The sequence below is a fragment of the Mauremys reevesii genome, linkage group 21 (genome assembly GCF_016161935.1).
Source record: "Mauremys reevesii isolate NIE-2019 linkage group 21, ASM1616193v1, whole genome shotgun sequence".
NCBI classification, from domain to species: domain Eukaryota; kingdom Metazoa; phylum Chordata; order Testudines; family Geoemydidae; genus Mauremys; species Mauremys reevesii.
In genome coordinates, this window is record NC_052643.1 from 8,045,923 (window position 1) to 8,071,626 (window position 25,704).

Genomic DNA, 25,704 nt, shown 5'->3' on the forward strand with positions numbered 1-25,704 from the left:
CCCAATGAAATCACAAAGCCACCATCAATTGTAATGGTTATTGTGACTTTTCACAACTATTCCCTTTAGAGTGCATTCAAATAGCTAGTAAACACCCTCTTGGGCATACATTACTGGCAGCACTGGAGAAATGCATAAAAAGATAGTGGTTTAGATTTTGCTAATTCACGAGTCGTCCGAATTCATGAGCCTCTTCATTCAGACCTTCAAAGTGGAAAATAAGATGGATACCTTATATAGGTTTTAGTCCATCTCTGAACTGTTTAGGCTTTGTTTAGTGTCCAATCAGGGAACTGGACAATATCAGTATGAATGATACTTTTTTTTTTAAATTGCATTTTTCTTCTCTGGACATGAAGTGGATCTACACATGGGGCTGCAAAATTTTAGACATCACAATCAAATAAAATAGAAGTGACTGGCATTTTTACAAGCTTCATCTTTTTACTGTCTACTGTATCCTACGGAAGAAAGACAAGTCAGAGAAACTGCATTTGTCAAGCTTTTCCTCTGCAACCAGAAATAGCCAACGCTGTTTTATTGTAAGGACTTACACAGATTGAGCTTTTGAGTAATCATGCCACAGCTGTTTGTCTTAAAAAAAGAAGAAACCGTGGGATGTCCAGTCTGTCACAGGTGGGATGTCCAGTCTGTCACAGCTGGCATGAAAAAAGTAGAACTTAGTGTAATTTGCCTCTCTTCCAGTTGCTAATAATAAATAATAATTGGAGATATACCAATCTCCTAGAACTGGAAGGTCATCGAGTCCAGCCCCCTGCCTTCACTAGCAGGCCCAAGTACTGATTTTGCCCCAGATTCCTAAGTGGCCTCCTCAAGGATTGAACTCACAACCCTGGGTTTAGCAGGCCAATGCTCAAACCACTGAGCTATCCCTCCCCTGTGTGTTATAGCCAATGTGTTTCATGAAGAAAACATATTCTATAGGTAAAATCCATCTACATCTATTATCTGCTGCAGGATCTGAAAGGGAACAAAATCCCAGGAGAGGATCCAGTTACTTCTATACAATATTTAATTTGCATTTCACATGCAAGTCATGAAATACGAAGGTTACTGCTGAGTAACTGAATTTCTTTGAAATGCGTCTCTGCACATTCACACACCTGGAAGATGTGCCCAGGGCTCAGGAGTACGGCAAAACCTTCTGGAAGCAGTGTCCAGTGGGGCTACTGTGCAGCCCTGTCACGGCGCTGGGCATGCCAGTGGTGAAAGTCTCAAAGGAATGCTGGCGTAGAGCCGGGCATGGAACGTGAGAGATGCCTCAACTGCCTCAGTCCTTCCGACCAGAGGCTCGGAGATCTGCTGGACAACAGTTCTCTGATCTAGCGAGGAAGGTGTGTGTGTGTGTGTGGGGGGGGGTTCTTCAGGGAGTGCAACTGAACTCTGGCTTACTTAACTTCATTTTAAGGATCTGGTAAAAAAGGCACAGAAAGTACACTTGTAGATGACATTAAACTATGAGGTGTTTAAAACACCAGTGAGAAGAGGAAACACTAAGGAACCTAAAGAGGTTAGAAATATGGCAGGTAATGAAATGAGAATCAACCTGGAAAATTGCAACCCAATATATCTAGGGAAAAATAACGCACAACACAGATATTTATTGACAAGGAGACATTTGTAAAGCAGTCAAGCCAATCTCCCACCCCAACCCTCGGGATAAGAGTGAACAGAAAATTGGATACGAGTTTGCAATGAAATATGGTAGCAAAACTAGACAATACAGTTTTGGATTGCTTGCATAGGCAATGCATGATGTCACAGAACAGGGAGATGATGGTCCGTTTTCACACAGTACTGATGCTCCTTACAATTCAGGGAGAGGTTATTCAGGAAGAGGAAATTCAAAGATAAGCACTAAAAATGATGAGGGAGTTTGGATAGCTGAGCGCAGGAGAGGAGTTTAAACCTGCAAAATCTGGCCTAACAATGACGGAAGGCAGGGGAGACATGAACATCAGTGAGGAACAGCAATTGTTTTGAGCAGCCCAACAGGGTTTCACAAGAAGTAACAGGAACAAACTTGCACAAAGGAAAAGTTGGCTGACTGGGCAAAGGCCCTACACTGAACTTGATGACATTTCTGTGTTTGTCTGTCTGTCTCTAACGCATTAACTTTTGAATGATGTCTCTGATCAAGCACGTCAACTCTCTGCAACTGTCAATTTGGTTATGGCACCCATTAATGCAGTGGTCCCCACACTTTTTTGGTCACCCCTGAGCCGTGGTCAGGAGCCGGGACTGGAAGAGGGGCCATGGTCAGGGCTGGGAGCAGGCCGCAGTCAGGGCCCCGGCCAGAAGTGGAGCTGGAAGCTGAGGCCGGGGCCAGAGCGGTGGCTGGGTGGTGGAGCAGAGCTGGGTGGCACTCCCCTCTTCCCCCAGGGGGGAGGGAAGGGCTAGCCTGGGCCCCACTGTGCCCCCTTGAATACTCCTCTGTGCTCCCCTAGGGGGCATGCCCCACAGTTTAGGGACCACTGCATTAATGCATTCCAGCATAGCAATATCCCTGACCATCCTCCCAACAGAGTTTAACATGTTAATACCCTGAATGATTTACTTCCCACACAGATAATGGTGGGGGGGGGGCGCAGAGGGAAAAGGACGAATATGGAGGCATGGGAAGAAGGGACGCTGGAGGCATGCACACAGCCCCTAACAATGGAGGTGTGGGGGGAGAATGGCAGATCCTGATATGGGGAGGAGGAGCCATAATGCCCTTGACACAGGGGAAGAGGGCAAGGATGGTGCACACGGAGTCTCTGCCACGTGCAGGAAGAGTGGAAGATTGTGAAGCAGGGGGAAGGAGGAGGATTGGGCTGGGGGCAGAACCCTAGTAGGTGAGAGACTGGAGGAATCTGGTATTGGGGTAGGAGAGCACACAGAGCCCTTGCCATGAGGGGAATGCGACTGGTGAGCACACAGAATCCCTGGCAGTGGGGAGATTGGGGGAAGATATACAGAGTCCCTAAACTATAGTGAGATGCAGGGGCGGCTCTAGACCCCAGCGCGCCAAGCAGGCGCGTGGGGCGGCGCTCCGCGGCGCGATTTGCGGTGGGGCTCCGCCGCCCGCGCGCAGGCAGGTCACGCCGGGACGGGGGGGCGGACCTGCGCCAGGCAGACTGCGGGTGGCGCGTCCGCTCTCGTCGCTGCTCGGCCCGCAGCACGGCTGGCAGGCTGCCAACCGACCGAGCGAGGGGGAAGGGGGGACGCGGGACCCGCTGCGGCGCGCGCGCCGCGCGCCTGCCTGGGCAGCCTACTTTGCCCCCCCCGCCCCAGTGAGATGGGAGGGTGCCACAGATTGGGGCTTGTGGGGGATGGAATATGGGAATGCCCAGAGACCCGGTGTGTGCAATGTGCTTGGCCTACAGAAGCGATGAAGTGTGTGTCCCTCTAGTTAGATTGATTATGAGAAAATATATCATAACAACGGTCTATTAACCTGAAGGGAACGCAAAGGAAGGAAACCCCATTGCAAATCACACTGATAAAGCAGTCAGGAATACACTGTAAGCAACTGTTCCTCATTGGCACGAGACTGGGTATTAGCTGATAAATCTGTTTCACCTCTAGTTTCTAGGTGAATTTTTGGGAGGGGGTTAAAAGAGCTGAGGACAGATAACGTCTCATAAAGGGACCTGATCCAAAGCCCACTGAAATCAATGGAAAAACTGTTGTTGATTTCAATGGGCTTTGAATCAGGCAGACCCTGGGTTAGGGAAGGATTTCCAAGCATAAAGGTCAACATAAAAGAAATCATTAAGAGGGAGCGAGTTAGATAGGTGTATCGGTAAACAAGTTTATCCCCTGCTCAGTCAGGACAGAGGCAGAATGCCAACCAAAATGACTTGTTTCAGGGACAAGTGCCCTGGTAAGGGAGTACTCTGAATATTAATTATTAACTCGCAAGATGGGTAAACTGGTGAAAACGAGCATTACAACTTTAGATTAAAACAAGGGGCATGTAGGGACACTCCTGATAGAATCTTAAATGAGCTCTCCCCTTCCCACAGACTTTATACACTACGTGGTATTATGTGCCTACTCTTCCTCTTTCCTTCTATTTCTACTCCCAGGCACTCTTGGTTCTGCTGCTGTTGCATTATGAAGAATTCCAGGGCTGAACAATGAAATTGACGCATCAGAGATAATTACTCCCTCTTCTCTTCCTATGCCTCTTTATCGTCAGTTTGAATGCGACAATCCTATTCGCTGATACGAAAAGGGGAAGCAGAGGAGGCAAAGAGATACAATTTTTTTTTATTTTAAAGGCCATTTGGTCACTCACTGCCATTGTCCAAGAACCAAGATCTTACTGCACAGCTACAGGGCCTCTCTCCTGGGACAGAAGTACATTTTAAAGAACTCAATACATATGCATAGGAGAATTTTCTACTACACATTAAGGCTAGCCCTAAATAAAGTGCTCCTAACTTAACATGGTCCAACAAACCCGTTAGAACTGGGTAACCCCATGAAGTAATCCTTTGCTTCCACTGACATTTCAGAGAGTGAATTCTTGATTTTCAGTCTCATGCTGCTGATATTAAAAAACCAACATAGTTCAATAATAACTAAGGACAAGTTTCTGGTCAGAGTTAAGCTGCTTTGGCAGAAGTCTGAGTGAAAGCCATAATGGCAATTTCCTGTATTGAATGTGATTGTGGTATAAAAAGGGATTTCAAATAAGGCTCTCCAAAAGCCCACAGGCATGTATCTAAAGGGTAATATCAGAAAATTCCTTTTACTACCTTGTGAATTACAGGAAAAAGTTTTAATGCGTGTTTTCTTAACAAAAGTACTGTAGCATGCATTAAAGCAGATTTTTAGAAGACAGCTTTCTGAATATATCTATTCAATGACAGGATAGTTTTCTGGGTTTGGACTGAGCTTTTTGGCAGTATGCAACACAAATGTGGAAATAATCAGAACCCCTGTATGTGACACTGCAGTACTTAGAAGAAAATATAAAACTCACTCAAAATAAAATATCAGATCATACACATTAGTTGCTAATAAATTAAATGTATGCTGCACTGTCAAGATAGATTTTCTTTTAATATCTTCCCAGTGCCCTGACATTTTAAAAAATTAAGCCAGCTGTCCTTTCTTGTTTCATAAAGAACAGAATTAATGTTAAGTTTATCTCCAACAAAACAATATTAAGTTTGTTTTTCTTCACAAATTAAATGAGTTTATGCTTCAGAAGTTCAGACAGCTTATGCAATTATAGGATTTCTTTCTTCTGAAGAAGTTCATCAGGAGGTCAGGCTTTTTAAATACAACCTGCTAAAAGTACATGAAACGTTTTTAAACTGGCACCATATGCTATAAAACCACCACTTATCCCAGCCTCCATGGTTTGGCTCCATGCTCCAACCACAGTTTGTGCTAGCTGGGTGTGTCGCAACATAGATTAATGGATTTTAAAGCCAGAAGGGACCCATTATGATCAGTTAAGTCTGACCACCTGCATAACACAACCATAGAAATTTATCCAGTAATTTCTGCTTGGAACTCGGTAACTTGTGCTGGAACTAGAGTTTGTGTTTTTGAGAGGCCTGCAATCTTGATTAAAGACTTTGAGTGATGAATCTACCACATCCAGTGGTAAACTGTTCTAATGGTTAATTACCTACTCTATTAAAAATGTGCACCTTATTTCCAGTTTGAATATTTTAGCTTCAACTTCTAGCTATTGGATTTTATATGCTAGATTAAAGAGCCCTTCTAGTACATCATCCCTCTATGGTGCATGCTATGGTGTCAGAGAGGAACAGAAAAAGCCAGCATTACTTTAGGGCAGTGATGCTCAGACCTCAGTGATTCAGGAGTCAAATTAGCAATCAGCATAACCCGAAAGAGCCACAGTAGTGTGAATTCATTGTTTTATTTACTATATAATTCTCACAGCAAAAATGACTGAGCAAGTATTATTTTTATCAACTACAATTGGTGATAACATAGCAAAAGCAGCCCGACTGCTTAATAATTAAATCACACAGTGTTTTAATATTGTGTGCTGCAAAGAGACACACATTAAAGAGTCTGAGTATCACTGCTTAGGGATTCTGAAATGGAATGTCTTCCCATCCTTAATATTTGGTAGATTTAACACTTAACTTTACAGTTCTCATTTTGCACAGATCTTTTGCAAGGGAACTTTTAATGATTTATTGTAATGTATCATGTGTCACTTTTAAGAGAAGAGGAAATGTAATGCCTGACCCGCTCAACTCACTCCCAACACCCAACTGACTTAGAGGTATGTTGGGATGACATTAAGATCACTCCAGGAAATTCCAGCCTTAAAAGTGATACTTCTCACAACTGATGTACTGTGACCATGCAGGCCAATAAATATGGTGTTCAAAACTACACTTCTTAAAGTTAATTCATTCATTACACTCGTCTCCATCCAGATTAGCTAGCATTGCTATACTTTGTTAGCATCCATGATTTTATGATTCTCCCAAAGACACTTGCAACTAGTAAAAAACTGACTCCCATAGCTTCCAAGTTTTGTATAGTTCCGTGTGTGATATTTTATGCAAAAATATTTAATGAGCTAATTGGCATATAACCATAAATTTTACCTTAATAAACTGTCGGGATTTAGTGTTGGTGAAGGTGGTGTATTTGACAGCTCTGGTGAATGGAACAATGTGTTTTTCTATAGGCCAGCAGCAGGGCAAACTTGGTGCACATACTGCCCTGCCAACATGGCACCCCTTACCCTGGGATGGGGAGAAAGGAGGCAACTTCTAGGCACAGAGGGGTAGTGGGAGCCTGGGAGTTAATGAGGATTTGAAATGGGACAACATCCCCCGTTTTCTCCTACACTCCCCATCAGCCGTCTCCATTCTACCCTCATCCCTTTCCAGCCTCCATTCCTGCCCCATCCTCTTCAGCCAATCCAAAGATTCACTTTCCTCAGATACCCTGCAGCCTTGGGAACTACATTTCTTTATTACTCCTCCTCTCTGGGGCTCTGGGGCCACATTCTTTAGTGGCTGTAAGGTAAACTGCAACTCCTGCCCACAGCTCTGCCAAATATGTGAGATTCAGGCTGACCTATGAAGCAGGTATGACAGGGCTTCTAAATGTGTCTGCATGACACTTGTCAGCCCCAGGTTATAATGAGCGTATTTATTATTCTTAATGCTGACAAAAAGAAAAATAGTAATTAAAGCATGCAACAGCCGCCTATACAACTGGAAATCTAAAAGAATAGATCAGATGCACCCCAGGACAGGAGCCTAGTTCTTTTGAGAAAAGTGTAAATACTTAACCACAAAATAATGATTAAAAAAACCTCAAAGTTCCAACTTGTGGTTGCACTCAACAATCTAAAAGTCTATAAATACAACAGTGCTTTCCATTTTCTAATCCTCACCACATTTAGGTATTGTACTCCAATTCTGCAAATGAGGAAACCGAGACAGTAGTTTAAGTAACATGCCCAAGACCACAGGGGTGTGAAAGGTCAGAACTCCAGATTTCTGGGTCTGCATGTGCTCGGAATAGCTCAAACAGCATAAAAATTACTTACAACATGAAAGGGAACATTAAAATGTTATAGAAATTTCTGAGCACAGAAGTTTATAATAAAGCAGTAAGTTTTGGTGAATTCAGCTATGCAAGTACGCTTCTCGGCTCTCTAATCTACTAGAGTCTTGCATCATTAAATTGTACTGAAAAGGGTAGAAATTTCCAACCCTGAGGCAAGGTGAGTAATTTTTTAGAAGAAAATATTTTATACTAGAGTATAATGCAGACCTAAAAATGTTAAATATATTCCCTAATACAACCATCTAAACATTTAAATGCATCCATATGGAAAAAGAATTGGCTCCTTATTCTCTAACAAGTGGAATAAACATTCTGCTTTAGACCAAAATGTGGAATGTTTCACGTAACGTGGAACTTGAAAAATAAGCATGCAACTCAGTTGGAAGCGTGACTGTCCGACAAAATTGAATCAGGCCCTGTTTACCTAGGGGTCTTTTATATCACTGTGTTTGAGGATGAATTAATTCTAAGGTTATTAATTTTGATCTCTACTTTTATTTTTAAAAAACTTATATTAAGCACACAAATGTACACATTTAAAAAAGTCAGATTTGCAATAGTTCTATCCAAAAATGGCAGAACTGGAAATGTAAAATAAGTGCCTTCAAAATACTTGGTTCGTTTCCAAGCCTTCTATTTTTCCCAAGGTATGCACCTGATATCTAGCAGTTTCCATTAAACCAGTCATGGTAACTTAGAACCAAAATGGTAAAAGGAAAAAGTATGTCTCATTTCTAGCAATGATATTAAACTACCATGACCAAGAAATGAATATTTTTTTCCATCAGACAGTCTAACAGAAAACGAATCTTGCACTTCCACAACTTTATTCAAAGAATTTTTTTTTAAAAACAATTTCTCAGGAACTGGTAAGAGCCTTACATAAGCTGCATTATAATGAGCAATGTTTTGTTTTAGGCTGCTGAGTATTAGGGACTATTTAGAGTTCAGCCAAACAGAAGGAAAAAAGACATCACTTGGAAGACAATTTTGGTGCTTTGGTGGAGACAGCTATACTTAAGAGGGAGGCAGTGATGTTTCAGTTGCTTTTCAGAATATTTTGTGACCATACGCAGCAATCATAAACCAGCCATTTAGTACCCACTTTGTGTAGGAGGTGACTGAATTTTCATTATAAGTTTCATTTTGGCTCCTTCTCTTAAATCTGCAGACAAAGGAACATCTACCTTGAAACTGGGGGGGTTAAGTTTGTAGCTTAGTTAGATTTTTCTGCCAAATTGGAGTTCAGTTGGACAAAGCGTTCATGAATGACACCCAAAGAAGAGAGGCATGAAGAGTCTCTTGTGGCCTCAAATGTGTCTGGGGTGGAAGGCAGTTGCACCTCCTCCACCACCTGACATGGTGAGTCCAATTGCACTGGACTCAACGGACCCCCTTGCAGGACCAAAGTCGACGGTGCAGGCTCCAAAGTTTTTGGCACTGGGGACTCCTCCCTGGGACGCACCCATTGGGCTGTTCTGAGGGGGCGGGCCCCGAAGTCGGGGAACAACTCCTCTCGTTTCCAGTGCCACTTCTGCCCCGAGGAATGGGACTGGTGCTGAGTTGTCTCTGACTGTTTCCGCACGGCAAAGTCATCTCCGTTACCACTGCCAGGGCACTAAGCACCAATGCACTCCTGCCAATGCTGTTTGTGGTCTAAGTGCTGGCTCCATAAGGAGCTGCTTCTGTCTAAAGTCCCGCTCATTTTTCGTTATTGGGCTAAACCCTTCGCAAATCTGCATGTATCCACCTGATGCGTTTCCCCCAGACACTTTAAGCAAGTGTCATGGGGGTTGCCCATTGGCATAGGCTTGTTGCAGGATTTGCAGGGTTCGAACCCCTGGGACTTAGGCAGTCCCCAGGGAGCGTGCAGTCGGGTTGGAGGGGAACTCCCCATTCCCAACAGTGAATTATTAACACTACACTAATTAATAACTAACTAAGGAAGACAAACACTAAAGCAGATAGAAGCTAGGGAAACTTGGAGAGCTTGCTGAGCAAGACACCACCATTCCAATGACTGTCACTGGTGATAAGAAGGAACTGAGGAGGCGCCGGGTCGGCAGGATCATATATAGAGCACTATGGAGGCGCCACTCCAGGGGGACTCCACGGTCAACCCGACGGGTGCTGCTAGGGGAAAAACTTTGATGACTGTGCACGGGGCGTGCACACACCTAATTGGAATCGATATGAGCAATCACTTGAAGAAGAACAAACAATTCCAACTTTGCTGGGACCGGGACCTGCTGCGTGACGACATTCAATGCCTTGAATGGGAGTGCTGGCAGGAGGAATGCTTGAGAATGCTAGATTCTGGATCACGCACGGCTTGTACCAACTACAACCTCATTTACTGTCCGAGATACTTGACAGAAAATTCCCCATTGCACTAATAGCATACTGAAGACATAACTCCCCACTCCTACATTATAAAAACTACAACAGATGGAGGTTCTAAAAAATGCTCCTTTACCCATAACAACAATTTGCCTTATATACTTAAAAATTGCTATTGAAATTCTACAGCGGATTTTTCTAGGTATCTGGTCATGTGTGACCCCCTGCATCTGAGATCAGAATGGGATCTCAGCACTGGAATAGTGTCAACCACAGGCTTTGAGTCCATCCATGACAGTAAACTTACTTTACTTCATACTTTGCAAGGTTAAGCAACACTAATCAGATCAGCTTGAGCATTTTTATTTCTGTATACTGCTTAACTCGGAACAGTCATGGCCCAGCACACGTAGAGCAGAAAGTGCAACCTGAGCCAGTGATTCAGTTTGGAACAGCATTTTATTTTGATTCCAAACCACACATAGCTGAACAGTTAACAAATGCAACAGGGGGCTATTGGTACACAACAGTCAAAACAAGTCCAAATCCTTTGTTGTTGTTCTCCCTGTCGTCCAAAGAACAATTTAGTGGCTTGATTATATAAGAGAATCAGTGAGAAAAGAGGGCGTGGGATTGTTTTATGAACTTTTGCAACATATAAAAGTGTAGTTGAGTGTATTTTAATTTATAAGGTCTATACATCTGCGATTAAAATCTTTTTGTGAAAAACAAATACAGTCACACCTGTGTAAAGAGGCTTCCTAAATTAATTACAAGAATTTTTTTTCTTTAAGAAAGGTTTATGGGTCAATGGATTTTCAAAGAACAGTTGCAACAATACAAGATTTCTGTGTACTGGACATTTTTGTCCTCCACTCATTATATTTAGATGTCTTGTATGGTTTCTGATATTCATTTACCATCCAACTAAATTGGGAATTTTTTAATTTGCAAAGGATTGAAAATTGCATGATCATGAACTTCACCTCATGCTGCTGTATGTCCATGACAAACAAAAGTTATTCCAAATTCAGTGGAAGCTCAGCTCTGGTTCAACTCTCCGAAATTTCCTAATCTGTACTCAGTCAGCCGCCATCAGGCGGGCACTGTGCTACAAAGGCAGATGGCAGGTGGACAAAGCTAGCTCTTGCCTGCAGTCTAGTTTCTCATCTGTCATGCAACCTCATCACTAGTAATATTGCAAATAGGTTGGAAATTCATGAATGCAGATATTTCAATGTAATGCACACATTGTATGCATGTGCACATCATGATATACGCATTTTAATAAAACAGTGCAACCTTCATAATTGTTTATTTTTTTTAAAAAAGGAGTATAACTTTTAATTAAGAGTATAATTTTTAAATGAACTCTGAGACTGCTTAGGTTAACACATTAGTTATTTTGTTTGAATGTGTCCCAACCTTCTACTTGTCTGAGATATAACATTTCTAATCATACTCTATATGGGTTTTTAATTTAAATCCCTATTTACTTATCCAAACTATGATCCCTGGCATTTCAATTTACAAATTAAACTAAGTCCCAAGTGCATATAATTATATGCTAGCTGCTCCTATTCCCTTCTCAGCCCCCAACATGCTCATTTAGTCGTTGCTCAAATTTACTCTCACGTTTGATACAGGTAAAGTGTGGGGCCCTATTATACAAAAATTCATCATTACCAACAGCAGATGGGCTAAGTGAACCTTATGAATCTTAACATTAATTCTTTTTACATATATTACATTCATCGGCAGTTAAAAAGGCTGGTGCATTTGGAACACTTCCTACTTCCACAACAAAGTATGTCTAGGTTTGCATTCTTATGAGTTTCCTGCACCTCACTCACACTTCATCAAGCTTATTGTTCCTTACTGAAATAGTGATGGCAGACACATCAGGATTCTGAGTGTGGCATAATAAAATGCAGGAAATGGAAAAACCAAATGGAAAGACTTAAAAAAAAAAATACCACCATTCTGAAAATCACAAAATAAATATACCTGGATTTTTTAACCCCTCTGTTGTGCAGGATCTTGTACAACAGACAGAGTTCCTAAGGCATGCAGTAACACAGCACAGCATCAACATACAGGAACTGAATGCCACTTAACCGCTGGAAATAAAACGTTTATTCTCGTAGATCCAACTCTCTGGAACTCTCCTATTCTTTCCCCTTTTCCTCATTTACTTTGCCATTATTATTTGTATAAGTTTTGTACAATATTTATCTTAAACATGTTTAATATAATTAAATATTATTTATTTCTGGTAGTGCCCACAACATGCAAGCCACTGAACACACAGAGAAAGGCATAGTGTCTGCCCAACAGAAGGCATACAGAGCCCCTGCCAAAGGAGTAAAACGTGGATCCTGGGGGCGGGGGTGGGGGAAAGAGGAGAGGGGACACACAGAAACAGAGCCCTTGCTATGGCAGGAAGGTAAAAAGGAGGGGAGACAGAGAACTCTTGGTTTGGGGGGAGGTGATTTTGCAAAAGAAAAACAGAAGGGATGTCGCTATTACATTATCTTCAGAACTCTTCAGCTTCTTTAAAACAACTGTTTTCCTATGAATTCTTAATGGAAGCCTAAAGAAGAACATTTTTAGTTCAATTCTGCATCAGGATGCCAAGATGGGAATTTCTTTATTATATTTAAGCTCTTCAGACTTTTTCCTGATTTATTATAATATGATGTAGTAATACTGCGTGCAGATGTGGTCACCCCATCTCAAAAAAGATATATTGGAATTGGAAAAGGTTTAGAAAAGGACCACAAAAATTATTAGGGGTATGGTACAGCTTCCATATGAGGAGAGATTAATAAGACTGGGACTTTTCAGCTTGGAAAAGAGACGACTAAAGGGGGATATGATAGAGGTCTATAAAATCATGAGTGATGTGCAGAAAGTAAATAAGGAAGTGTTATTTACTCCTTCTCATAACACAAGAAGTAGGGGTCTCCAAATGAAATTAATAGGCAGCAGGTTAAAAACAAACAAAAGGAAGTATTTTTTCACAAAAAGCACGGTCAGTCTGTGGAACTCCTTGTCAGAGGATGTTGTGAAGGCCAAGACTATAGCAGGGTTCAAAAAAGAACTAGATATGTTCATGGTGGTTAGGTCTATCAATGGCTATTAACCAGGATGGACAGGGATGGTGTCTCTAGCCTTTATCTGCCAGAAGTTGGGAATGGACGACGGGGGATGGATCACTTGATGATTTCCTGTTCTGTTCATTCCCTCTGAGGCACCTGGGTTTGGCCACTGTCGGAAGACAGGATACTGGGCTAGATGGCCCTTTGGTTTGACCCAGTATGGCCGTTCTTATGTTCTTAGTAATGAGAATCTCCTATATTACACTGTAGCTTTTCTGTACCAATTTTACTAGTACACAAGGCCATATTAGTAAGTCTACAAATGCAGTATTTTTAAAAGGAGGTCATTAAATAAACTAGAGGCAAAACTAATAATACAAAATAAGAATTACAAAATTACAGTTCCTTTGGGCTAGGAAACAAAATCCATTACAAAATTGCAGAAGGTATTGTAATATGGTTTTGTAGACACTTCATTATGATTAGAAATGATAAGTGTTCACTGACCTGGGGCCACTAAGAGTTGCAGTGTCTCTCACTGCCTGCGCTGTTTCAGAGGCAAAATCCAGGGCACCAGCCATCGGTTTGGTTACTGTGCCAACCAGCCCTTTCCCAAGGCCTGATATGAAACCACTGACTCCTCCTTCAGTTTTGACACCTTCTACTGTTGAGGTTATTACACTTGTTAATCCACCAATGATACCTAGCAAAGACAACAAAAACTGTAAGTGGACCAACTGCTTTGCCATTAAAAATAAAAAAACAGGATGTTATTACAGCTGACAATGTTAAATGATTTACTTTTTTGAAAGTTCTTGGTAGTGGAAAAGCATGCTACCCACTTAATGCAGCACATGAAAAGTTTGAATTATGAATGGATTTTTTAAATTAATCTAATAATATAGTCTTATATTTGTATAGGGCATTTTATCCTGAAGCTATACATACATAAAAGTATGAAGTGAAGCCACCTCCAACAGTGTGACAAGGATTTAACAGAACACAAAATATTACACAACAGCTTAGGACAGGAAATAAAAAATATGGTGCTCAGTTGGAAATACAAAGAGAAATTTAAACAGGCAAAGTGGAATTTTGACCAGGACACTGGGGATTGGCAGCGCATTCTTGCAAAATGTTAATGTCCATGAGAACTTGAGGGATCACAAGGGGTTAGAAACTTAAAAGGCAGATCCTCAGCTGGTATTAACTGACCTAGCTTCACTGACTTCTTTGACTGCACTAAAGATTTTACATCACAGCCAAAAGAGAGTAAACACTGTGATGCTGGCGGTACGAACAGTAATGTTGGTATATAAAGTTCTGGAGTTGAGAAGCATATAGCATATGCTATGTTTAATTGTTTCATATGGGTAACTTTGCCATACAGTGGAGTATTTGAGAAAACTACAGTTCAACAGACAGGATTTAACAGTCAACTGCTTCTTTGAAGAAATGGAAATCGGAAACATTAAAAAACAAAAAAAACAACAACAACAAAAATTCAAGTCAAAGAAGCTAATCCGGCTAATGACTGTTTCTAAATGACTCTTCATTAAACAATCATATTTCAGATTTCACATGTCGCTAGCAACATAATTTATACCCGATTTTAGAATACACCTAATGTTCTGTAACTGGAACAACCAAAATGCTTTGCATTCAAAGGGAAGTCTAATGTGATCCATTTAGAACTTCACTGCTATCTTTTTCATAGAAAATGTTTATCCCTGCACTTAAGTGAACTACAAGAGCTAGATATGGAAACAACTTACAGAAATGAATCTTTTCCATTTTTGGGCCATCACCTATCTCAAGTGATGAGACTTCAACTACCTAGAAAACTATTTCAGTCTAATACTGGAGACTGAATAAACAAATTTCCCCTAATTTTACATTTCTTAAGTACAAGACTTTTTGATAATCATACAGACTGCATTTGAAATTTCACCAGTTTAACTAAAGGCGCAATTTTAAACAAATTTAATGAAACTGACACAAAATACAGTGTGAACATTCAAATGATTTAAATCTGGCTTATATCGATTTAGCTTAATTCAGCAGAGAATCAACTCTGCTAAATTGACATAAGCCTGTCTTCAATCAAATTAAGAGTGTCCACACTGTCTTTTGCACCAGTTTAAATAAACTTTTGTTTTTTTTTTAAGACAGCTGAAAGTTAAACAGGTGCAACTTGGAATACAGACAGGCTAAGGGCCGATTGTGCAAGAAAACTGGAATCTGTGGTAACTGAGTGAAAGCAGGGGAAGCTAAGCGCGATACACTTATTCATTCATTTGTACCACTGGCTGAATATTATCTTATTATTGTCACTTACAAAGAGATTGTATGTATATTTATGAACCTATACGGAAATTAGAAATTTTGGCTGATCTCTTTCCTAAATTTAGTTTTGATATCCAACAGTACACTTAAATAGGACCTATTCTCAAATCTAGGTGCCTTTGCCAAAATTAAAAACACAATTAAATTAAAAGGAAAGCCAGCAACTGCTCCATTACCTTAAGCCACATGTAACCAACCGGTGTGGAGTAGTTTAAATTGAACTGCATTGTTTTTCTGAATCCTATCACTTTGAAACCACAGTGACAGAGATAACAAAGCAACTGATATTACAATAGTATAATCTATTGATGCACAAATTACCATGAGCAAGTCCATGGATCCCAGCTATGAGATGTTCTCCACTGGTTGCGCCATGGTATCGAATGTACTCTCGTTCAGTTTGATGTCGGTTATCCATCGTCTTTCCCAAACCATCTGATAAAGTCCCAGCAAACTACAGTAAGAGAAACAATGGGAAATTAAAAAAAAAAAAAAAAGAACAGACTTCTAAATTATCAAGATTTGTTGAAATAAGCTGTTTAATTTTTAAACACTGATTTATGCAATTCTCCTTTTTATTGCTTTACTTTAAATATTACAATAGTGCTAAAGACCAGAATTTGTGCAGTTCTCAATATCTGCATGTCACACTTACATGGCAGCATGAAAAGAGAATTTTTCGTCATTTGAAGGTATGCATTTACAGTCTAATCCCATAATCACTGTGTCTTATATTCAGAAAGGCCTTGTCTCCATTTTCCTTAAGATTGCCCCACAGCTATCATTCCACTGGAAGCAGTATCAGTATTCGGCCAGCCACTTGTATCTTAACAGTGTAATTTAGCCCACGTTGGTTAAAACATCATTGGCTAGTCTACATCAGAGTTTCACTCATTGCAACCATCTGTGGATCTGCACCAATGGCAGCACAATGGTGGGAAGTTTTAAGAAAAGCGTCTGGTCTGGAATTAGAGGACATTTTTTAAGTAGAACAATGATAACAAAATCAAATATCATTTGTAGAAATGTGTATAGTTGATGCAAGTTAAGTGTTTCAGTGTCTTGGCACTTTTAAAAAATAAATATTTGCAGAAGTCATGCAGTATTTCTCCTTTGGAATGCTAAATGATTTAGGGTCCAATCTTGCTCGTGTCAAAGTCAACAGAGTTTTGCCACTGACTTCAGCAGGAGCAGGGTTGAATCCAATGGCTATGTTTACTCTACCTTTTTACATAGGCAGCAAAAATAGGTCAACCTATTTTTCCCTGCCAAAGTTACTAACTCAACTTGGCTTTATATATACCAAACTGAGCTGTATAGCATATAAAGTAAATTAATCATTTCAATCAAAAAAACATTCAACAATACATAGCCAATTTATATTCTGATCAAATGAAGTTAAAGTATGTTTAATGGCACAAATCAGGAGAGGATCTTATTGATCAGCATGAACTCTCACTGTAGATGTTTTATCAGAAAAGGATTGAGAAAAAACATTTACCTGCGTTCTATCATTATACAAAGTTCAAGAGTGACAGTAAATAAGAAATCACATCTATGCCGAACTATAGTAGTCAAGTGAACAAATGAAACAAATGAAAACTGCTAAATATAATTAACTTTCTAGTGAAACCTCTCCCAAAACAAGTAGGTAAATGCCAGTGACCCTAGTTTAACCTTTCAGAAAACTCACTGGAATGTTATTTAGACATACAGCTATCCTTTTGCAGAGATATGTGAAAACCTTCAAGGCAAACACTCCCAGAAACATGCTTGGGCTAGTGTACTTTACATTTTGTAGCAAGTTAAGAAGCTATTTAAATACATTTCAGTAACAGGGTTTTAAAGTGGATGTATTTTACAGCTGGCGGTGTAGCAACGCCGTGTTTAGGGAAAGGTGCAGGATGATCCAGAGGTAAATGGCTATGTTGACAGACACGTGTGCTGCAGCACAAGACAAAGATTTGAATTAGTGTAAGGGAAATGTCAATGACTGTAATGAAGGCATGTGCAGAACCATTATAAAAGTATTGACCTCTTTCCTAATTGTGTACCTTTTATGATATAGGGGAAAGATTAAGACATATATAATCTGAGCAGGAGTTATGAGAACACTGGCCATTACTGAATGAAGATACTGAAAAAACACCAGCTAGAGTGAAGGGTAGGTCAGTCCCGGTGCTACATTAATTCTTTAGCCACTTAGGTAAGATCACATCCCAAAGTTAAGACAAACACAAAACAACCCAACCCAACCCAGCACCCTTACCTCTAATTGAGCACAGTTATCGGTACTGAAAAGGATGCCTAATAAGACCCTGGCATTCACAGAGCAGCTGCAGATGGTGTAGCGCCACTTCTGGGCCAGAGAAATGAGCACTGGCTGCCAGGATTGCATCCTAATGCAGGTGTGGGATAACTAGCAGTGCCGGCAGAACTTTCGGATGAGCAAGGCCATATTCCTGGATCTGTGCGCAGAGCAAACCCCAAAATGAGAGCTGCACTGACAGTGGAGAAGAGCATGGTGATCACTGCGTGGAAGTGTGGAATGCCGGACTACCATCAGTCAATGGGAAATCATTTTGGAAATTCAGCATGGGGACCACTGTCATGCAGGTGTGCAGGGCCTTTAATCATGTCCTGCAATGCAGGACTGTGACTCTGGGCACTGTACAGGAGATGGTGGATGGATTTGCAGTGGAGTGATAGCGCACACATCCTTATTTTGGCACCAGATCACCTGGCTACAGAGTACATCAACAGAAAGGATGACTTTTCTATGGTTATGCAAGCATTGGTGAATCACCAACATCAGTGCCGGCTGGTCAGTGAAGAAGGTGCATGACGCGTGCATCTGTAAGAACACAAGAGTGTTCAAAAAGCTACAAGATGAGACTTTCCCTTCCGACCGGCAGATTACCATTGGTGATGTTGGAATGCCAGTAATGATTGTGGGGGTACCCAGCCTGCCTCTTGCTCATGAAGCCACGCACTGGCCACCTCGACAGCACCAAGGAAAGATTCAGTTATCAGATCGGCAGATGCAGAATGACAGTTGTTTGCGCTTTTGGTCTGTAGTTGTGCTCGCACAGCCTCTTCTCCCCACAGGCCCAGGAGATCCAATATCTCCCGTCTACTCCAAGCTGGAGTGAAACTGGAGCCGGCATGGTCAGCTGGGCAGTTGCACACAACAGTGGAGAGCTGTTAGGTGTGCTTGACGAACTGGACAATCAGGAAAAGGCATTTCAAAAATTTGCGGGGCTTTAAAGAGGAAGGAGGCCTTGTAGTTTCCGTGATTCCTGGGCACTGGAGTTCACAGTTGTGACCAGAGCCGTCAGTGTCAGGCACTGTGGGACAGCAGCTGGACAACTGTTAAGGTGGACGTAAGTAAGGCAGTGCCTGCATTTGTGCTGCACTGACGTCAGTACACCCACCATGGCTCAACCACATTCAGGAAGGCGGCGTTACTGCATCGCTGTAACGGGGCACTTACATCAGTGGGAGACAAATTTAAGAGTAGACACTTGTACAACTAGGTTGACACAAGGCAGCTAGTCATCCTTTGTAGCGTAGACCAGGCCTTTGTAAAATGCCTAGAGATGATTCATGAAACCTTGCACTGATGAGGAGAAACAAGAGAGCCTAAAAATTCTCTTTCTTGAATAGTTTAGAATTCTCATCTGTCCTGCCTGTGACATGAATGGTGCCCTGCCAGTGTAACAAGATTCTAGGTTTGAATTCCCTCTTGGTAATTCCTTCATTGGTAATTCTTCCATGGAAATTTCCTTTGATGCCTTTGCTCCATCCTATAACTCAGAAAGGTAGTAACTTCAACACCCTGTTGTGCCTTAGAGACAGAAAACTGATGTGGAGCAAAGTGTGTACGTATTAGAAAGAATAATCGTACATATCCTTAATTTATAAAGTCAGGCTCTAGTCTACGTGCCCTTGCCACAAAAGCCATCTATACAAGGATAAACTTAATGTAAGGATTATTCATTGTAACGGATTGGGCCTTTGCACAGATGCAAATACGGTACAACAATCCTCATTTAGATGAACATTTTCATGTTATAACCAGATCATTCAGAATAGCCAAATATTCCAAAATTATCCACTGACTATATTAAAAAGGAAATCTGTACCAAGTTTAGCAGAGAAGTGAAAGTATAACAATATTAAATCACGCTGATGGATGACAAAGATGTCAAAAAGTTTATTCTTTTTAAAAAATGACCTTTCCTCAAGGTGTTTTGATCAGCAGCCATCAATGGGGGCAAGAGCATCAATTCCATGTCTCCCTCAGCCCCCCAATTCTAGTAATTAAATAGCATCTATGTATACATAATTTGCATCAATATGAAAAGTGACCAAAGAGCATGTCATTATTTTGTAAATTGTAGTTTGGAAATATGCCTGAGATTCTTGTTATAATAAGGTAAAAACTCAAAATAAGAAACAAAACTTAGTTATATGATGTGTCTGACGCAATTTTTTCTTTTACTTACATCTGCAATGTTTTTAAAGGCTGTGCAATTTTTTGCTAGCTGTATGATTACTGGGCCGTAGCTCCTCCTTTCTTGCTGAGAAATGCAAACTATTCAAAGCATGTTCCGTTATCTCAACAAGCAGATTTTAATCATATGAATGAAAATTAAATCCCATGACTGTTCTTGTGACTTAATCATATGGACATAAAACAGAGCGCACAGTTCATTGGCTGAATTATTTTTAACCCCTTTCTGAACTTAATGTAGATGCTATTTTTGATTAGTCTAGAAATACAAATTGAATTGAAATTATCCCATAACCGGGTGGTGTTCTCTCTAAAGGGTAATAACTCGTTTTTACCGGGATTAGAAGCGGTACCATAAGGATTAAATGCTCACACATTAAATGTGTATATAGGTAAGAGTCGGCAGATTTTCTGCTGGCTCTAGATTTTTAGCCCACACCGAAAAAAGTGCCATGTCCTGAAACAGTTGTCAAGAACTGACCTCGAATACCAAATTAGTTAGCTTGGTTGTGATGGTTGGTGCCAGCCAGTGTGAATAGGACAAATTATAAATTATTATTAATGAAATGACTGGGCTTTCATAACAGCTGTCTGGAGAAAGGTTTTTGCCCAGTCCAGACTGGCCAGCACAACAATCAAATTTTCCTGAATAAATAAGGCTTGTGTGTTCTCTCCTCACATTTTCCTCCTCTGATAAAAGGAGTCCACCATCTGTGTTAGTCAATCGCAATTCCTGTTTTAATGCCTCGATATGAGAATTGTTTTCTTAGTAAAGCCGAAAGAGGAGAAATTCATAAATGTACCGGTTAAAAGTTCATCTTGTCATCACATGGCAATTTTAATACTCTGTCCATGAAGAAGAAAAAAACCAAGGTTAAACAGGGACACTTTGGTTTGCATGTTGTTGCAAAGAGCACCAAATGCCCAAAGACAGACATTTGTTTCATAGTTAGACCATAAGGATTTTAATGCACTAAGAAATATTTTTTCCCTGATGTCCTACCTCAAGTGACGTAATCCAAATTCTTCACCAGATTTTTAACCACAAAACACTAAATGTTAATGTTGAATGTCTTTACCAGTATTTGCTTTATTGTTTTATTTAACCATGTTACAATCCACAAGAGGTTACTAGAAAAGAATAGGTTATCACAGAAAAGATGTGGTAGGCATTCATTTTTCCTAGTGAAGAAATAAATGGCACCTTCCTATTTTTGGTAACATATCTGTCTTTTTGGGCTTTTATACAGCATACATCACCATGTTATTTGAGCACTTAGGTGGATGGGCCACCAAAAATGGTTGCAAGCTGACAGCTGATCTATGTAAAATGAGTTGACAATGTCAGTCCAGTTTCCAGTGTCTCTAGGCCACAATGATTCAGAGGTGCCCTGGACTAGCTGAGTAAGGAAGCTGAATGCCCGTTATCACTAGAACAGATTAGAGTTGAAGGCACATGAGTAGTGCAGTACTGTTACTCAAAGATGTAGTCAGTTTTCCAGATACATAGAGGACTTTGATTTTCATGTCTGCCAATCCAACACCTCTCTTATGACTACATTCCCCAATGCCTTTTGGCAGACAGATGCTAAAATGATCTGCAACAGCAGCGTCACCACTTACACAAACACCAGCATATATTATTTGTGGTATGCATTTCCAGTCACCTGTTTTTTTCCACTGGTATGTAAATTTCCTTGATATGTTTTGTAACCTGATCTTAAAAATCTCCAGTGACAGAGATTCTACAACCTCTGTAGGCAATTTAGGGCTAGTCTACACTGGCAACGCTAAAGCGCTGCGGCGGCAGTGCTTTAACATGCCTTGAATGGTTGCGGACAGTGCTGGGAGAGAGCTCTCCCAGGGCTCTACGAAACCCACCTCCACGAGGGGCGTAGCTCCCAGCGCCGGGGCACTGTTTACACACTGTAAAAGCAACAAAGAATCCTGTGGCACCTTATAGACTAACAGACGTTTTGCAGCATGAGCTTTCGTGGGTGAATACCCACTTCTTCGGATGCAAGACCACCCACGAAAGCTCACGTATTCATCCACGAAAGCTCATGCTGCAAAACGTCTGTTAGTCTATAAGGTGCCACAGGATTCTTTGTTGCTTTTACAGATCCAGACTAACACGGCTACCCCTCTGATACTTGTTTACACACTGACGCTTTACAGCGCTGCAACTTGCTGCGTTCGGGGGGGTGTTTTTTCACATCCCCTGAGCGAGAATGTTGCAGTGCTGTTAATTGCAAGTGTGGAGAAGCCCTTATTCCAGTGCATATCCTGACAGTTAGAAAGTTTTTCCTAATGTCCAATCTAAACCTCCCTTGCTGCAATTTAAGCCCATTGCTTTTTGTCAGATCCTCGGAGGTTAATGAGAATAATTTTTCTCCCTCCTCCTTGTAACAACCTTTTATGCACTAAAAACTTATGTCCCTTCCACAGTCTTCTCTTCTCCAGACTAAACAAAACAAATTTTCCAATCTTTCCTCATAGGTCATGTTTTCTAGATCTTTAATAATTTTTGTTGCTCTCCTCTGGACTTGCTCCAATTTGTCCACATCTTTCCTGAAATGTGGTGCCCAGAACTGGACACAATACGCCAGCGGCACATAGCGTGGTGTACAGCAGAAGAATTACTTTTCATGTCTTGGTTACAACACACCTGCTAATACATCCTAAAATGATGTCTGGATATTTTTGCAACAGTGTTACACTGTTAACTCATATTTAACTTGCAAAATCCACTATAGCCTCCAGATCCCTTTCTTCAATACTCCTTCCTAGGTAGTCATTTCCCATTTTATATGTGTGTAACTGATTATTCCTTCCAAAGTGGAGTACTTTGCCTTTGTCCTTTTTTATTTTAATCCTATTTACTTCAGACCATTTCTCCAGTTTGTCCAGATCGTTTTGAATTTTAAACTCTGTCCTCCAAAGCACTTGCAACCTCTCCCAGCTTGGTATTGTCTGCATACTTTATAGGTAGACTGCCATTATCTAAATCACTGATGAAGATTCTAAACAGAAATGGATCCACGGACATCATTCAAATGACTGAAAAAAATGTTCAAGCATATTTGTGAATATAACATCTGATTCTTTGCCTTATCCCCATGCCTGGACAGAAGAAGCATGAATTAAATATTTTGGAAGCTCTGAGGGGGGGAAAAAAAACCAACAAAAAAACGTCCTCACACATTCTTCCTCCCAATTGTCACCTGTGTTCTTTGATCTTCCTTCCAAATGGACTATACCTTCCAATTCCCTTCTCCGTGAATGCACAATGAACTTCTCTCTGATCCTCCACTCCAGAGACACTTGAGCCCAGATTCTGACCTCATATACACTGTCATAAACAAATGAAGTTATTCACTGAAATCAATGGAGTTACATTGGTAAAGTGGTGTGAAAACAAAATCTGGCCCATGATTCCTCACCATCTCTCTATGACATGAGGCCTCCTCCCTGAGGCAAGCAGAAAAATAGGGTGCATTCTTAACATACATTTTTTTCCTAGTGAAGACACAGCCTAGGTCGGTATCCCACGAATCGCGTCTTAAAACCTCCTTTGAGTTTAGCAATCAGCTAATTAATATCTCTAAAAACTAAACTGTTCTGCATTTTCCTTTATCAGCTGAAATCAGCATCTAACTTGCTGTACTTTGTCTGTCCACTTTGGAGATTTTAAATCAGTGGCTTGCACACTTCCGTTTGAATCGGATTCAATGTTAGTGAGCACTGTGCTGCCAGAGATGCCATCTTTTAGATGAGATGTAAAAGTACTCTGAGCACTTGTGATCCTTGAAGATTTCATGGCATTTTTTTTGCAAGACTAGGTGTATGTTGGCTGCTGTGTCATAGCCGAACTCCCATTTGGGTAATTACACTCTACCTATCTACATTTTCTAGAGTTTCATGTAGTGTATTAGTACTTTTCCATCTTAAATGTATGCAGTGTTGCCGTGCATTGTTAAATATAAACCGTTTACATTGCAGAAGTGACTGATACAACAGCTGTATAATTTGTGAGAGGTTTCAGAGTGGTACCCATGTTAGTCTGTATCAGCAAACACAAGGAGTTCTTGTGGCATCATGCATCTCATGAAGTGGGTTTTAGCCCACGAAAGCTTATGCCCAAATAAATTTGTTAGTCTCTAAGGTGCCACAAGGACTCCTCATTGTTTTTGGATTATTTGTAAATTTCTTCAGGATTTTTTGGGAAGAAAGGCACTATTCTTATTTAAGACATTAAACTTGGTTATCCCACAGAAACTAGGCATCCAGAGCAACTCCAGTCCTGTAAAAATCAAAATCAAACACAGTTTCTTTGTAAATCAAAGCTCATGCCAAATAATAAGCTTATCTGACACAGAAGGAACTGCAAAGCAAATGAAAATGGAGTTAAGCCCAAATTTCTGTACTGAATGTTCCCACTAATCAGACTGTGTGAGGGATTCAGCACAGGAATCAGTTTTAACTAACTTTTAAAAATATGTCTTTTTATCCTCTGTAAATCCTTTTGGTACTTCCTGGTTCACTGAAGATGTCACAGACAGACATCACATACCTAAAACTCATTGTAATCCACCCATTGCATGGAATGTTACAGAATATTACATTCAGGAGTATCCTTTAGGAAACCAAGACATGACAAGATGGATTTTGGAGGGGGGAGGGGTCAGTTATAACTTATTCTTTGTGAATGCTCTCTCACCTTCAACACGCACATAGTTCCCAGCTGGTGAGAATGTTTCATATGGCTACACGACAGTGCTTTTAGTGACACGGCTGTGCTGCTACAACCGTGCCGCTAAAAGCTGTGCAGTGTAGCTGCTGTTTGTCGGCAGGAGAGAGTTCTCCTGCTGACAAAAAAATTCCACCTTCCACGGGCGGCAGCAGCTTTGTCAGCAAGAGAGCGCTCCTGCCGACAAAGCACTGTTCCCACCAGCGCTTGTCGTCGATAAAACTTCTGCCGTTCGGAGGCGTTTTTTTCTTTTTTTAACACCCCTGAATGACAAAAGTTTTGCTGATGAAGTGCCAGTGTAGACAAAGCCTCAGTGTAACTCACTTTTTAAATTTGTTTTGCGGTGCACCTTGGAAAGACATTAGGTTCTCCCATCATGTTTGGCAACAAACACTGTTATATAAACCAAAATTAAACCCGAGATCTGGAAATTTTTTGTTTTTCACTAATCTAGGCTTTATCCACTGCTTTGGTAGAAGCGAGCCTGGGCAGGGATTTCTTTCCCAAAAAATACAATACAGAATATCTGATACTGACTAGCTTCCCAGACAATCTTGATCAATATTTAATTTTTTTTTTTAAATTAATCTCTATCCACACTGGCTACAGATACTATGTTAGAAACAACTGTGTTTAAGCTGGGTGCTATTATTATAAACATGATGTTTCAAGCCTAGTGAGGATACTGCAAACCCAAAGCAGTCTTGCAACCAAGAGGATTTACAGGCTCCCCAACACTGTATGTTGTTGGTCATGCATAATGCTCTAAATTGCTGCCCTTGCAACTTTTTCTTCTCAAACTCTTATCACCACCTCTGTGATGTTCAGAATTTTGTCTCAGATTTAAAAAGTAGGGTCTTAAGGACTAGAAGGGAGAGAACGTATAAGCATGCAAATTCAATGACATAGCCAGGAATAATTTAAGTGCCAACTGAACAAAGTTAAGAGTTGGACAAATCTAGTGTGAACTAAGTCTCTCATGTTATCTCCGACTCCCTCACACTTCTGGATTTTGCAACAGGAAAATCCCAGGTCACGATGTCTAGAGAGTTATTCTGACA

The 25,704-nt window shown here is 40.7% G+C and overlaps 1 protein-coding gene across 9 annotated transcripts in view; it reads right to left on the reverse strand.

Moving 5' to 3' along the window:
* The window catches only part of VPS13D (vacuolar protein sorting 13 homolog D), a 182,156-nt gene that overhangs the window by 30,536 nt on the left and 125,916 nt on the right, over positions 1-25,704 (reverse strand). For all 9 annotated transcript variants that reach the window (XM_039508774.1, XM_039508778.1, XM_039508782.1 and 6 more), the window contains 2 exons: positions 15,699-15,831; positions 13,539-13,734 (listed from right to left, as the gene is read on the reverse strand). In XM_039508774.1, coding sequence (XP_039364708.1) covers positions 13,539-13,734; positions 15,699-15,831 — 329 coding nt within the window. The remainder of the gene's footprint in view (positions 1-13,538; positions 13,735-15,698; positions 15,832-25,704) is intronic.